This window comes from Sander lucioperca, chromosome 18 (assembly GCF_008315115.2).
Source record: "Sander lucioperca isolate FBNREF2018 chromosome 18, SLUC_FBN_1.2, whole genome shotgun sequence".
In the NCBI taxonomy this organism is placed as follows: Eukaryota; Metazoa; Chordata; class Actinopteri; order Perciformes; family Percidae; genus Sander; species Sander lucioperca.
In genome coordinates this window covers 20,875,644-20,890,490 of record NC_050190.1, presented here as the reverse complement: position 1 = coordinate 20,890,490, position 14,847 = coordinate 20,875,644, and the positions used below count along the sequence as shown (strand labels likewise).

General features: G+C 40.4%; 1 protein-coding gene across 4 annotated transcripts in view; it reads left to right on the top strand.

Moving 5' to 3' along the window:
- The window catches only part of fermt2 (fermitin family member 2), a 46,963-nt gene extending 44,340 nt beyond the window's left edge, over positions 1-2,623 (top strand). For all 4 annotated transcript variants that reach the window (XM_031310126.2, XM_031310125.2, XM_031310124.2 and 1 more), the window contains one exon: positions 61-2,623. In XM_031310126.2, coding sequence (XP_031165986.1) covers positions 61-234 — 174 coding nt within the window. In that variant the 3' untranslated portion in view covers positions 235-2,623. The remainder of the gene's footprint in view (positions 1-60) is intronic.
- The last annotated feature ends 12,224 nt before the right edge of the window (positions 2,624-14,847 follow it).

Here is a 14,847-nt window from a genome sequence, read left to right as displayed (position 1 = left end):
AATTCCATTTCACCCGTTTTGATTGAAGCATGACTGATGTGCTTTGCTGTGTGTGCTCAGGTGACGGTGGAGTTTGCCGACGAGCCCAGTCTGTCTTTCATCTGTGCCGAGGTGGACTGTAAGGTCGTCCACGAGTTCATCGGTGGCTACATCTTTTTGTCCACGCGTGCCAAGGACCAGAACGAGTCTCTAGATGAGGAGATGTTCTATAAGCTGACCAGCGGCTGGGTCTGAGCTGCCTCCGAACCGCCAGGGGCTAACCATAGTAGGTCAGGGGCCAGGAGGGGAGTGGCTGGGTGGTGGAACCACAGTGTATGGGTTATTTTATTATTTTATTATATTTCTCAGTCTGTTTAGAGCTGTGCTGGAGAATCCAGACCAGTACTAAAATTGCCATGGCTGACACCGTTTTTATTGTTCTAGTTTATGTTTGCATTAACACTGACAAGGTCATTTGTTACAACACTAATGTTCTGGTGAATGCAGTCCAGATGAACTTTTGAACCTAGACTCCTGTGGTTGAGCAGAAGCCTTACACAAACCTGAACCGGGAAGTTCCTCTGTTCTCCTACGACCACCTGCCTTCTCTCCTCCTGGACTGATGGCCATCAACTTACGTCCATGACAACGCTTTAGAACCAATCAAACGCCAGATTAAATCCCAAAGAATCCTTTTTATTTTTCACTTTCTCTCACTGCCTTTTTTTCCCTCTCTCTTCTAGAACTGGACTAAATGAGCTGACATCTAACTGTCAATAACACATGTTGTAATCGTAGTGCCAGAGATACCTACGTACAGTTATATCAAATTATTTATCCAAAAAAAAAAACAGGACTTCATCAAAGAGTCCAATCAAAAGGTTATCTGTGGGCAGCAAAGGCCATTGGTCACAGCACTACATGTCCATCCTATCCACTATATGAAGGGTTTAATCTCTTTGAAGTCACATGTAAGCACTTCTACAGTATACAGTCCTGTTAATGAATAAGCTGTTTTTAAATTTCCTTTTTGCTTTTGATGTCTGTTGTCTTTGTTTCAGAGCTAGTCCAGAGCAATTGTTTCCTCTGTTGAGTCTGTCAAGAATTTTCATTGTATTAGCTGAGGTGTGACATTGAGAGCCTGAGTTTTGTTTTGTATTTAATAGACTGCTGACAGTGAGCATGTCTGGAAACACACTACAGTTCAGTGTACTGGGATGGATGTCCTGTGGGTTTGAAAATCTTGATGTAAATGTCCTTTCTGCAAAAAAAAGTCATCTTAAAAAGTCATAAGTTCTAGTGCTCAGTATATCTGTTTCTTGAAAACACATTCAAAAAGAATAATTTGTCAGTTGGTATGTTGAATTAAGGTAGATTACTAATGTTCATGTGTATTTAAAAATATGTCATCAGTTTTAAAAAAAAATTTGAAGACAACACAAAGCTTTATCTTTTCCCAGCTTTAGGCAGTCACCCTTTTGAAAGAAAGGTGTTTTCATCTTCTGGCCTTGAAGTGTGAATTGGAAAATGATTTGCCAATTATGTCTGTTTATGGCTGCTGTTCTTCCCACAGCTTAATGTCAACACCAAGTTGCTAAATCTCAACAGCATGCTTGAAATTGCATTCAAAAAGATTTGAAAGCCCTGGCATCTCATTGCCAAGTGCATGTGCACTACGTAACAGGAGAAATCATTGCTCCCTTGTACCACCTTTTAACTTTATTGCCGTTCTGTCTCTCACACCATATAGTATTATTATTATTATTATTATTATTGTTATTATTATTATTATTATTATTATTATTATTATTTTTATCATTACACACCAGCAAAAGGTCACCGAGTTTGAAGAATGAATATGCAACTTCTTTTTTTTCCTTCTGTCCTCAGTATGAAGGATCAATGAATGAAGTATTATTTTTTGTAACTAATGTAAAAACACAAACGTTTTATAGAATTGTACAGTTTCTTTCTGCTTTTTGGGGGTTTGGAAGTCTTTCCTTTCAGAAAAGAGAGGGGGAAGCCATCTGTCAACATGTGTAGTATTCATAATTGTGCCTGCTTACGTTGTCCTTACTGAGTTTTCAGATGAAGATAAATATGAATATATATGAAGATAACACTAGTCTCAAACTCCAGGTTTGATTAAAATATTTGTCGAGTACATATTATTTCTTTTTAAATACAAATACGTATGCCTTTCCAATGTGCTCTTTTTTTTTTCTTCTTGCATTTCGCCATCATTTTATTGATTTTCTGTTTTCTCTTCTGTCCATTTGTGGCCCTGAGTTGTGTTTTAGCTCATTCTTTAGACTGACCGCGATACTTAAGTTTTGCTGCAAATTTGATTTGTTCAGCGCCTTTTTAAAATACTTCACTTATTTGTCTGGTTTTGTCACAACTGAAGTGTGCCGTTTAATAATGTCCATATGAAGGAGACCCACATTGTTTAGACCCTGGAGTTTGAGACAAATCAGCATAAGTGAACAGAGGTAAGAGAAAACCAAGCCTAGTCTGTGTGTATTTTCTCTGATGTTGTTTTTGTTTGCCTCCAGTGTCGGGAGCAGCGGTGCATGTCCTGCTGTTCTGTTTTCTGACTGTAAAAAATGCATTTATTTTAAAAAATAAAGTAATTTTTATTTAATAACAGTCTCTTCCGTTTTTTCATTTGCCCTTACGCAGAACAATGCGTCAGTGTTCTGACATCCCAACCCTGTCTGTGGCACTTCTCCCCAAGCCCAGTCATTTTAAAGGCTCAGTCATTTCTTAAAACAGCTAGGCACTGTGGTTTTTGGAAAATGTTACTCTAAAGGCGCTGACACACCAACCCGATAACAGGCCGTCGGATAGTCTGGCAAGGTCGGTGACTTGAGTCTGTTCGGTGTGTTCCGTGCCGTCATCAGCCGGAGGAGCCGTTGGCCTTCATTTTGGCCAATTTGACATGTTGAATCGGTGGGTGGGCAGTCAAACTCAATGTGATTGGAGGAGTGCTAGCCCTTGACTAGCGAATCAGTGCACGAGAAAACCAGAAGTGACGATGGTAAACCCAAGGGGGTAAGTGTCTCCTCACAACCCGAACCTCCTATGGCGCCATTTTGATGCTACCAAGCCATCACCTCCCGTTAGCATTCCGTTGACTGCCATTCATTTTGACGTCACTTCGACAGCAAATAACTTTATATCTGAAGCGTTTAAAGACTCTATTTGTCCACTGTTTATTTCTAAAGAAACACGACAATGTATAAAAGGCTCCATTACCTTGTACCTCACGTTATGGCTCCGTAGTTTTTGTAAAAATAGGCTAACGATTGTGTCATAACCAAGCGACTTACTGACGCACAGTAGAGAAATTACCGTACAGTACAGGAGAAGCGCGCAGGCAGTTTCGTCTCACATTAGCTGTTTAAGTTTAATTACTAATCTTAACTAGCATTTTAGTTAGCAATAATTAGCCTGTGCCTATGTTATCTCCTTACATATACCTACGCTCTCCGTCTCTGCAAGATTGGGAATGATTGAGATTTCTCTTGGCACAGCTACCAGAAGACTTACAACTTTCAGACACGTTGCTCACGTCACATTTACGTCATCTCTCTCAGTTGGAGGCTGCGCAGTAACGCTCAGCCATCACCGGAAAAGTGCTTCTAATGGCCTTCACTGGTCTCCATCCAGAGCAGCGGAGTCTGTTGGTCCATTATATATATATGTCAATGTGGTAAACATACCAGATAAACAGTGACGAACGCCTCTCAAAATCTGACGAAAATCTTTTAAACTGACCTTTATCGATCTGAAATGAAGACAGATTCAGCAACTTTATGGCCTTTTTCTCGCTTAAAATGTTTTCAGAAACACTTTTCGGTGAACTATTTTCGTAGAAGGATGCCGGTTGGGCCTGCTAGCCTGGCTAAGGCAACTAACACACAGTTCGCCACTGCAGAGACTACTATTCACCAACGGCAGATGGATCGCACACAAAATGGATATATATGCTACAAATACACACAGAACTGCTGCGTGATGATTACTGAAGCCTGGCTGAACACACTCACTCATCCCAGACGGCAGCTAGCAGCTAACCGGTTAAGTGAATTTAAACAATATCTGAGTTGAAAACGCATCTTGTTGTCATGTAAGGGCCCTGTTCATTTTGCACAGACATTTTAATTGCATTTTGTGTTAAAGAGGCACAAAGGCACTCTTTATGATATGCCCCCAAAACTGCTGTTTTAGCTAAGTGGGAGCTCTCTGCATTAGCTGCAGCAGCTCCATATTGCTAGCACCGATTCGGCTTGTTTTTTTTTTTTGCTATCGACAGTACTCACATACTTATAGCGATCAAGATTAACGTAAAAATTGCCCGGAGTTCTCCTTTTAATACTATAGTTAACTGCACTGAATCTGATACTAATACTACCAAAAAATCAAAAAAATGTACACTGTTGTCCTACAGATAAATGTACATGTATAATGTACAACAAATAATTGAAAATGTTATTTGCACGTCCTGCATACAAACTACTGTACATGTCCACTGGTTATGTTTCTCCACTAGAGGGCAATGCTCAGCCACCTGTACTCTCCATCTCTCCACTGCAGTCTCCTGCATTCCAGACTTCTCCAAAGGTTTCTTTGCCCAAATCTGACATTTATACCTGGCATCCCAGCAGAAAAGCAAGTGCCAGATTAAGTAGGAGATTAGATCAGAGCAAGGCCCACTGACAGTCTGTCTATGTGCATGTTTAGGACACAGCACACGCCGTCTGTCACAGGCATACGGAGATGTTAGTGGCCATGATAACTGGGAAGCTGCTCACACCACCTGATGCCTACAGTAGTACTGTGTAGAATGGCAGCACATCCGGCATGGGTTAAATAAGGAAGGCTTTAACAAAGATGATTGTGAGTACAGGTGACAGTTGAAAGGTTGGACAATTGCTAGATGAGGTCAGTTTAACGGCCTGGAAAGGAGGACAGTCATTGTGAACAAAAGAACTTGAAATGAAATATCATCAAATACTTAATTTTCTTTCCTTCATGAAGTGTTAGTAATACTGTGGCAGTGATTCCGGGGGCACACCTGTATGAAGAACGTCATTGCAATCAAAAACTACAATAGTTGAATAAATTAATCTTCTCTCTCTGGTTGGTGCGATAATAACCTGCAGACTCTTCAGCCTTGATGGCACATTCTTTGAATATGAAAATGTACATCTGCCCTGCTTTTGTGCACATTTGTTCTAATAATTTATACTTTAGTTTTACAGTAGACTCCTGCAATCAACCCTTAAAGTATCAAAGAGCTGACACAGCATTTTAACAGCCTGTGAGCTTGTATCCACCCTGCAGTCAATTGTGAGATCAGATGAGGTGTGCAGCATCGCAGTGGGAACAATGAATCAAATAAGAACATCCTGTTCTTGTGGAACGTGGGTCTCACTGCAACTTTAAAACTCACTTTTGACAGCAGTAACTTCCAAGAAAGCTTTTGAAGCGCACAGAGAATCATTTGTAGATGGACTTTAGACGTGGAAGCATACCGTTTAATGTCCGATGTCCTCCTATGTTCCCTATATAGCCCATACCAAAGTGGGATCTGGCCCATTGTGTTCACAGCGTGTATGGGAAGTAAAGACGTCTCAATGATGGCTCCACCCAGTGACGTGGAATTCCTCGGACCCCTTGGGAGGATGGGGGTGGATGACGAGGAGACGTGAGGATGGATTATGTTTATAGATTGTGCCTCCTCATAAACAATTAAAATGCAGGAAAGTAAAAAACATAAAATAGGTAACACAATACAGGGAGCAGAGTAGCACCTGCTATTCAACACAGCAGCTTCCTAGTTGAACCGAGAGCATAGTTCACTTTCAAGGAAGTACTGCTCTGCTTTCCTCATTCCTGAAGTTCACAGCTGGTAAAAGTCATTGTTAATGTCATGGGGATCTCTCTCTCAAGGAACGTGTTTCTGACATTCACCACTATCCCCTGCAGTGAGTGGAGTGCCATAGACAATGTCAGCCGTGACAGCAGATGTGCTGATAAGCTGGTTTCAGATAAGCCTTGATATTTCCTTGAAGAAAAACTTTCTTTATGCTTCAGAGCAATGGGTTAACCATCTCTAGATCAATTGTTTCTTTTATTCTCTTTTTCTAACTGCTGACAAAACCTGTCAAGAGGTAACAGTCAGAGTATATTTAATGGTGGCTGAAAGTTCAAATACTTGCTGCCAAGATGATAGAAAGTGAGGAGCTCTTGCAGGGGTTTTTTTTTAAGCATGCATGGTCATTCATAAATCATGCTGACCTTGGCGAGCCGCTGACTTTTCATCTAGCGTCACCAGCAGCTTCACATTTTTGGTTTTCTATTGAAATGTCTTGACAACTGTTTTATGGATTGTCATGAGGTTGTGTACAGACATTCATTGTCCCAAGAGGATGAATCCTACTGGCTTTGTTGTTTTCCTGACTTTTCATTTAGTGACATCAGCAGGCCGACGTTTTCACTTATCCAGTGAAATATCTCATCATGCACTCGATGGATTGGCACCAAATTTTGTACATTTGTCATTCATGGTCCCCAGATGATAAATCCTAATGATGCTGCCATTAGGTTTGTTTGGAAATTCTTTATTAGGAATAACCCCTTGAGATGTAGCATCTCGTTTTCGAGGGGGTCCATAAGAGCAAAATTATACAGTACATTCACCATTAGACAAGACAGTTAACAAAACAACTTGAGGGGACCTCAAGAAAAACATACATCACAAACATACATACATACATACATACATACTGACAGACAAAAGCTCTCCATCACACCAAAGCCACTACGGCATTGGATATATTAGCATGACATTTGGTACAGACATTCATGCCCCCCTCACTATGTTAGGAGGCATTAAACTTGTTAAGTTTTTCTATGCCATTTCTCTTTGATTGTCTTCCATAACTTAACTCTTCAAAGTGAATGTTTTTTCAGCAGAACTGAGAGCCTTGGATATTTTGGTTTGTAAATCAACAGCAAATAGCATAAACTTTAATCACTAAGTAGTCTGATGTGTTTCCAGTGTGTGTGTGTGTGTGTGTGTGTGTGTGTGTGTGTGTGTGTGTGTGTGTGTGTGTGTGTGTGTGTGTGTGTGTGCTGCATTAATTCCCTTAAGTGATTTTTGGAAGCCTACACAGCACAGAAACACTATTTGTTCCTCATTGCTGGAAATATAAACAAAATACTCAGGATAATAAAAATCCCTCTCTTCAATAGGCAAAAGGCAAGCAAACAATGGACAATTAGTTATTTTGTTTCCAGTCCCTTTCCATATATTTTCACAACTTTTAATATAACGTGCAACATCATTACACACAATTCATGGGCTTTATGGGTTTATACGCTTAACCTCTTGGATTCACATATTAAAGCATTAAAAAAAAATCCACCCTAAAAAGAACTCACACATGCTATTCACATTATCTTGGACAGTTCAGTCTAGATATGTTTCCATGGAAAAGGCCGGTCTGGGCTAAACACTGAAAAGTGCCAAGACTCCTATCTTGATGTCATCAATTACACTCTGGAGCTGCTAAAATGAGTTGAAAGGCTCTAGAAAACATATGTTCTAGACAAAGCTCTTTCTGGTTCACAGGTTCAAACATCAAACCTATAAGCTCACAAAATCATGCTCATTTTGTCCATTAATTAATACATGTGAAGTTTGTCGGATTGGTATTGGTGCATTCTAGCTGTTAACAGATGTAACAGGCTTTTTTCAATACCTTTGGGAGGGGGGGGGGGAGTCGCTGACTCATACACTGGATGTTGGATGTTGTATTTATTGCTACAAAAGAGGTTATCCATCTTTTGTTTTTGTCTTAATAGAAACAGGATCACCTTGTCCATTAACATTTGACACAACTACATCTCATCTGTTGGATGAAGCCTTAGGTCATCCACCTTGTTAGTCTTGCCTTGAAGTCCGGGACATCACGCATTCGGTTGACGAAATTCTAAACATGCCATTAAAGTCTCAGAGCTGATCCGGAGGGTGTCCTCTCAGCTGATGAGGTCACGTCACATGGTGTTTATAGAGATGAGATGAGGCTGTTGTGAGCCAAGGCGCTTGCATCATCACTTTTTGCAGCACACAAGATTTTTATGGTCATGCATACATACAGCACACAAGTATACACAAATAAATTACAGCTGAAGCTTCAGATGTTGTGTATTCCATCTCACCTAACATTTCAAGTTGAATCTTCTCTCGGGCTATTTGCTGTGGGAGTCTTTTCTAAAGTAATCCACTTCTCCCCCAGGGACCTTTTGGCTTTAACCACTGTTGCACAAAATTGGTTAATTTGCATCACCTCGCTCACTAAAACCTGTTTTGTTTGGGCTAAATCTTGTTTTCCAGCTGAGTTAATGCAATTTAAAGGGCTGTTGTTCTTATGGAATATGTTTGGGACAAACAGACAAGTGTCAGATTTCTTTTTTTTTTTCTTTTTTTTTCTTTCCGTGGTGGTGGAAGAACCTGTCTTTGCCTGGGGCATGATGTGAGCAATGTCTGCTGACTTGTCTGACAAGGAAACAGAGGTATCCTGGGAGATATTCTGTCAAAATCATAAAGCTGCATGAATCAAGAGGAATCTTGCTTTTGAAATATAAGGTGAATAGAAAGGCTCAAATGGGACAATAGGAACATACGTATTCTTGTTCAATAAAGGCATGTATTTACTGTAGTATGAACTACTAGGCCTCAGTGTAACATATTGAGATATGTCAGGTGTTGAAATCAATCCCCTTGGATCCATAGTATTAAAAAAAGGCCTCTAACGCCAACACCTTCTTGGACCTCATGGTGACTTCTCCCTCAATTTCATCCTTCTTTTTATTACCCATTTGCCCTAAACTGTTCTCAGATATCGAGACATAATAAGAAATAAGTCAGTCAGTGCCACCTGTGTCCATGTATCTCCACATTATCTCCCTGTGGTGTTACAGCCCAATGACAGCGTCTCCAAGCGATACCACTTGTTCTGCTGACAATAAAGACCAAAATGAAATTGGATTCTTGGCTCTTTGTGTTACCCAGAGGGCTCTGCTCATTGATCGGCTAAATTGGCTGCTTTTAACTGAGTGGGTCAGAGGACAGAATAAAGATGACTCAAACAGACGGACAGAGACTTTGTGTTAAAACGTCAAGTGGATAAACTTGTATCGTAAAAACATTATCAAATGTGTTAACTGATACACAGGTATGCTATGGATCCCACCATTTGCAACGCTGTACTTACAGCTGAATAAATGGGGTATATAAGAGACATACTGAAGGACCTCAATGAGACTTTCAGGTGCCTGAATCGTTTAAAATAACTGAGGTGACTTGGTGTATTAGAAAATACCACAATCGCGCACACTCCACTCACCTATCAATCAACTGTCTGTCTGCCGTGATGGAGATGGATGTAGTTTGTGGTGTTTTATGGTGCGTGGCTCCATTACAGACTCTTTTGCCTGATGAGTTGCTCCAAAATCTGACTCCAGCACACCCCAGAGTATTAACTTTGATTCAGGATGTGTTCTCCTTTTGAAAATCATGTTTTTACTCCTGAGTTAAGCTGCTGCCTGCGGGCAAAGCGAGATTAAATGTTTCTACAGGGTTGGCATGATGTGTATACTGACAGAAACACTCATAGTTACAGTGAGTCAATGTTTTGCATTCCACATTGTGTTATCTTTGTACTCCCCAGATGTAGAAAATGAACAATTATGATCAGCAATTTTGATGTAATGTTAATTGCATCTACGCTGCTTTCATATTATAATGCCAATCTGAAAGGCAAAGTGGAGATTAATTACACCTCTGACACATGTTCTGGTTTTAGAAAGTGGAGTCTTGTCCAACCAGTTAAAGTTAAAGTTAAATTATTGCAAGATTAGCGAGACCTCTCTCTTTTCCTCATAAACATACAGTCTGAACTTAATTAGATATTGACTTTTTATATTAAAACCAAAGCGACAAAGCAGCTATGATTGATTTGAGCATTAAAGTAGCTGGCCGAGCATTCAGTTGATGAAATCTAATTAAAGTGTCTGCTTTGGCAAAGGAATATTCCAATGACTCGTCCCAAAATTCTCGCTTAAAAAAGGAAAACCGTCAGTGTGAGCAGTTATACGAATAGTTGTTGGGATCATTTTAAAGAAATGACAGGTCTTTCTGTTCCAGCGGTGCCTGAAAGGTCATATGGATAATGCTTATAATCTGACAGATCTTCTGGATGAATCAGATGAAGCCTTTTAGCAACCATTGTCCTGTAATGACTCTCTAAAAGTTACACAGATATACTTTAGAAAGTACGAATAGACATAAAAAGTGGTTCTGCTCAACATAGAGTTCTCCGTAAAGGCAGACAAACAAAACAGCAGTGCAACAACACATAGGTTATTGTGTATCTAATGTGATTGGTTAGAGACCACATGTTCAAAGATATTCTATCAGGCACTAGCAGTAAAAATCAATACCAGATCCGAGGTCTAAATATGTTCTTATTTCACACTCACTTTCACACTTTAAGATTAGCAAAGTGGATTGCAACACTTGACCTGGTTCGATAATGTGAAATGTGCATGGGGAGTGCAGCAAAGATGACGCACACAAATGCTTATTTCCTCACATGAAGTGTAGTGAAACCTGAACAAGAGGTTGCAGACACTCCCTCCTCACATAAACAGTCCACCTCCCTGAATGTGGCGAGTTCCACAAAGTTACCTAAGTTACGAAGCACCAAACAACTCTGATGACAGATAATCAAAAGCACACTTTGATATTCTCTGGAACATACACATACAATCTCATATGAAAGAACACCTCACACACTGTACACATGCATTTAAGAAGTAATGTTTGCGTGTCGGCTCGGCCACAGTGAGACATGTTTTTCTCTCTAGTGAGCTCTCATGCAGCTTTGTAACCAGTGTCTGATGTGTGTGTGTTTCACGCCTCACACTGTGAAGAGTAAACAACAAACCACATGAATTCAGTGTTTGAGTAGTGCAGCAGCGAGACAGAGAAAAAAAAAATAGAGAGTAATAGAGAGTGTATTGGGCTGTGTGTGAGTGCATAGCAGGCAGGCATCTGGCCATGTGGGGGAGATGAGAGGCAGCCGGTGGTCCGAGCAAAGGGTCCCTCGCCCCGTTCCATTCCTCTATCGTCAGATCTCCATGTTTACCCTGCGCACCACGAGGACTGAGGCAACACGTTCTCCCTAATCCAGCCAGCCTGCACAGCTCCTTGTCTAACGTCACAGGCTGGGAGGATGTTTATGTCTTCCAGGATTTTGGGAGGAGGGGTTGAGGGTGTGCAGAGAGAGAGAGGGGGGACAGGGATGGAGCCAAGGGAGAAGGAGTGCCAGGTAGAGCTCTGACAGTAGCTCCTGCCTCCTCTGGAAGAGCGTTTGATGGAAAAGAACTGATTACATTCAAGGAATCCCTCTTTATAGGATTTATCAAGCTCATGATATGCGGACGATCTTTACTCAAGCCCACACAAGCTCTTTTTACATTCAATTTAGATTCCAAGGTTTTGAATCATGCAAAATACTTCCTAAAGAGTTACAAATAAATATGTATAAAGTGATGCAGAAGGCATCTATAATTTTCCATTTCATGTCCAGGGGCAGCCGTAAAGACAGGCATCTTGGATGTAAATATTTCACTGAATGTGAGTGTGGAATATGCCATCAAGGTTTAAAAATGTTTTTTAAAATAATCCATTTAAATGCTTCCTCTTTATGTAGTGGTGCAATGGAGTCTTAAACAATGTAACTTACACGTGACTACTGTACAATTCTTAATATATGAGCGATGAAGCACTCCAAGAAGCAGGTGCGGAACACCAAACAGCATGAAAAAATTATGTAATGCTACTTAATAGAAAATCTAAGGGGAATATCAGGAGCATTAGTTTTAAGTGGATAAACTGAACTTGGGTCAGGTTTGAGACAGGTCACACTAAACAAATAACTTGTAAATTCCAAAAGTGCACTAAGCATATATTATGTGTACTGTTTAAGATATTCAAGCAAATTCACCAGAATAGCTGCGACTGGTTACTTTTCTACCACCATTCCCTTCCCACAGACAGATTCCAGTCCTATAACACATTACGGAAACTTCGAGCCACGTGAGCAAAACCTGAAGGATGGGTCAGCCTCTGTGGTGTGTCATGCATCCAAAAGCTAACCTCAGCTTTGAATTGAGCAATGATCAGTGTCAAGCTTTCAACATATTTGTTGGGCAATCATTCTTCAGACTGTTATTGAGAGACTGGTAGTGCCATATAGTACAAAACCTTGACTTGGTTCCATGTTTTGCCTCTTTCATCAGAGCAATCAGCGGCCATGTCTTTCCCTTGAGAGAGGCAGCTGCCTGAATTCCCAAACTCACCAGCAGGAAACAGCTAATGCCCTTTTAACCCTCTCTGCTTGTGTGCGTCTGTGTGGTTGCATGTGTGTGTATATACACAATTTTTTCCCCCTTAGGCCACTGTCTCTTTTTCCCTTAACATGGAAAGAGTGACTCATTACAGTAAAAGTGTTTGCTCATGTGGGGGAGCGCAGAGGTACAGCACAGTATTTCTACAGTGTCGTAGAGAGTCTAGTATCCAATTCCTTCTTGTTGCTGTCCCAATGGTCTTGCAGCCACTGCAGCAACACCCCCTTCCAAATTTACAATCAACAGAAGAGTCTGTGTAAATCAAAGTGGATTGTCTGAAGGTAGCGTAAAGAAATAGTCTCAGAAGACACAGCAAACATTTTTCATTTCTAAATTCTTGAAATGAACTATTTCCACATGCTCTACCAGATGGATGGGCAGCTTGCTGTAGCATGAATCACAAAGCCAGACAAACTGTAATATGATCCATAGGAAGCTTGAAGGGCTGGAGGAATGAGGAACTTTTATATTTGAATATTGGGGTGCCAAGTGTGATTTAGTTTTTCGGCTGCATGGATGGTCTTGGAGCTTTAGCTGGTTAATGCATTTATTCATAAGTGAAACACTGAATGACATCTGCTATTAAGTAATACACCTGGTCTTATGCGTTGTTAAAAATGACACCTTACAGGGACTTCAGTGTTGCAGCAGATTACAGTAGCACAGAAAAGCAAAGCCAGACAAAATTTCTGCAAAGTTTTTTCAATGAGATTTTGAAGGGAAATCAAAAACATTCCTATTTGATTACAGGACTGCTGTTTGTAAGCCACATGAGGATTTGTTTATCCTTTATCATGCATTTAATATCACGGCTTTCTCAATTGACTCACGGACATCTGCTACAGTACAACTGGTCCTCTGCTTAGCATGACAAACAATGACCGCTTAAATGCTCATCTTTTCCCTCTGCAACATGTTAATGATCAGCTGTAGAGACCCAGAGGCAAAGAAACAGAAGCACATAAAACTATCTCAGATGAGGCAGCCTTGTCCAAGTCTGTTCAAAATGAAGACAGAGCTTATAAAAGAAGCCAAATCTACCAGGAGAGGAATTAGAGTGGGGGATTTGGATGATTCGCAACCAGCCAAGCAAAACATTAGACAGACACACGCAGTTCCACTGCCTCTGTGAGTGTGAATTCCCAGGGAACTAATTTCTGTTGGCACGGCTGTAGAAACAAAAGATGGTAGTAAACCACTGCTGGCAGTTTAGGATAGTCTTGAAAATTGACACCTCCCACACATCCAGCAGTAAGATATTGGAAAATGTTCAGCTAGTGTAGGCCTGTCTAAACAACCAATTTGAAGAAGTTAAGCTAGTTGTTTTATGGTGACCTTGGGGAATGGCCTAGTAAGGCTCCCATAATCAGAGATATTTAAAGTTTGAGTCACAGAGACAGGGTGATACAAACTACAAGCTATTTCCTTAATATAACTATTACAGTATATCCATATAGACTCAAAGTCACTGTTATTTGGCCAGTAATCTCATCAGGTGTCCAAACAAGTAATTTAAAATAAAAAGCCTAAATGTCCTAGTTTTTGTTCACTTTAGACCACGTCCACACGTCCTAAAACAATCACGCTTTCGAAAGCTGTTTAAGGTTTGAGTCATACAGACAAGGTAAAAACCTAATTTTCACCAATTTCAATTTATAATATCCCCACAAGGACTCAGCGTGCCTTTGTTATGAGTCCTTGGCAGTGCAGAAATGTCTCAACAAGTAATTCATTTAAGATAAACCAATTTTATTTAATGGTGACCTTTTGGAATACCCTAACTACTGAACATGAGTTATTGTGTGGGGCGTCCACTATGATCAGAGATATTCAAGGTTTGAGTCATAGAGATTAGGCAATAAAAACCATAAAAAAAATATTTTGCTTCCATTATAGTCCAATAGCTAATATTCCCATGGAAACTGTCACTACTTTATAATAACCTATCAACAGTATTTTTCAACTCCTATTCTTAGCATGTGCCTTTTGGGTCTAACAGTTATGTAGCGGAGGTGATGTTTGTATGGTGTCCCTGTGAATGTCTTCTGCTATTTTTCATATATAAAATATTCAGGCTGTAAGGATAATTCCTCTGGAAAGGAGTCTCTTTAAAGTTTGGCGTTTGAGTCCAAACACCTTAACCAGGCTGCTTTAACGTCACAGATGGAAAATTGTGTTTTGAGGAATTTACTAGCCCACAAATATCCATCCAATTGCCATTTTCTTCTTCGTCTCTTAGCACTTCAAAGAGACTCCCAAGACATGCAGATGTGATGTGAACGGCATGCATGCTACGCGGTAATGTGACACTGTAACGTTACGTGATTGGCGGGCGAGTTTGTGTGTGTGTGTGTGTGTGTGTGTGTGTGTGTGTGTGTGTGT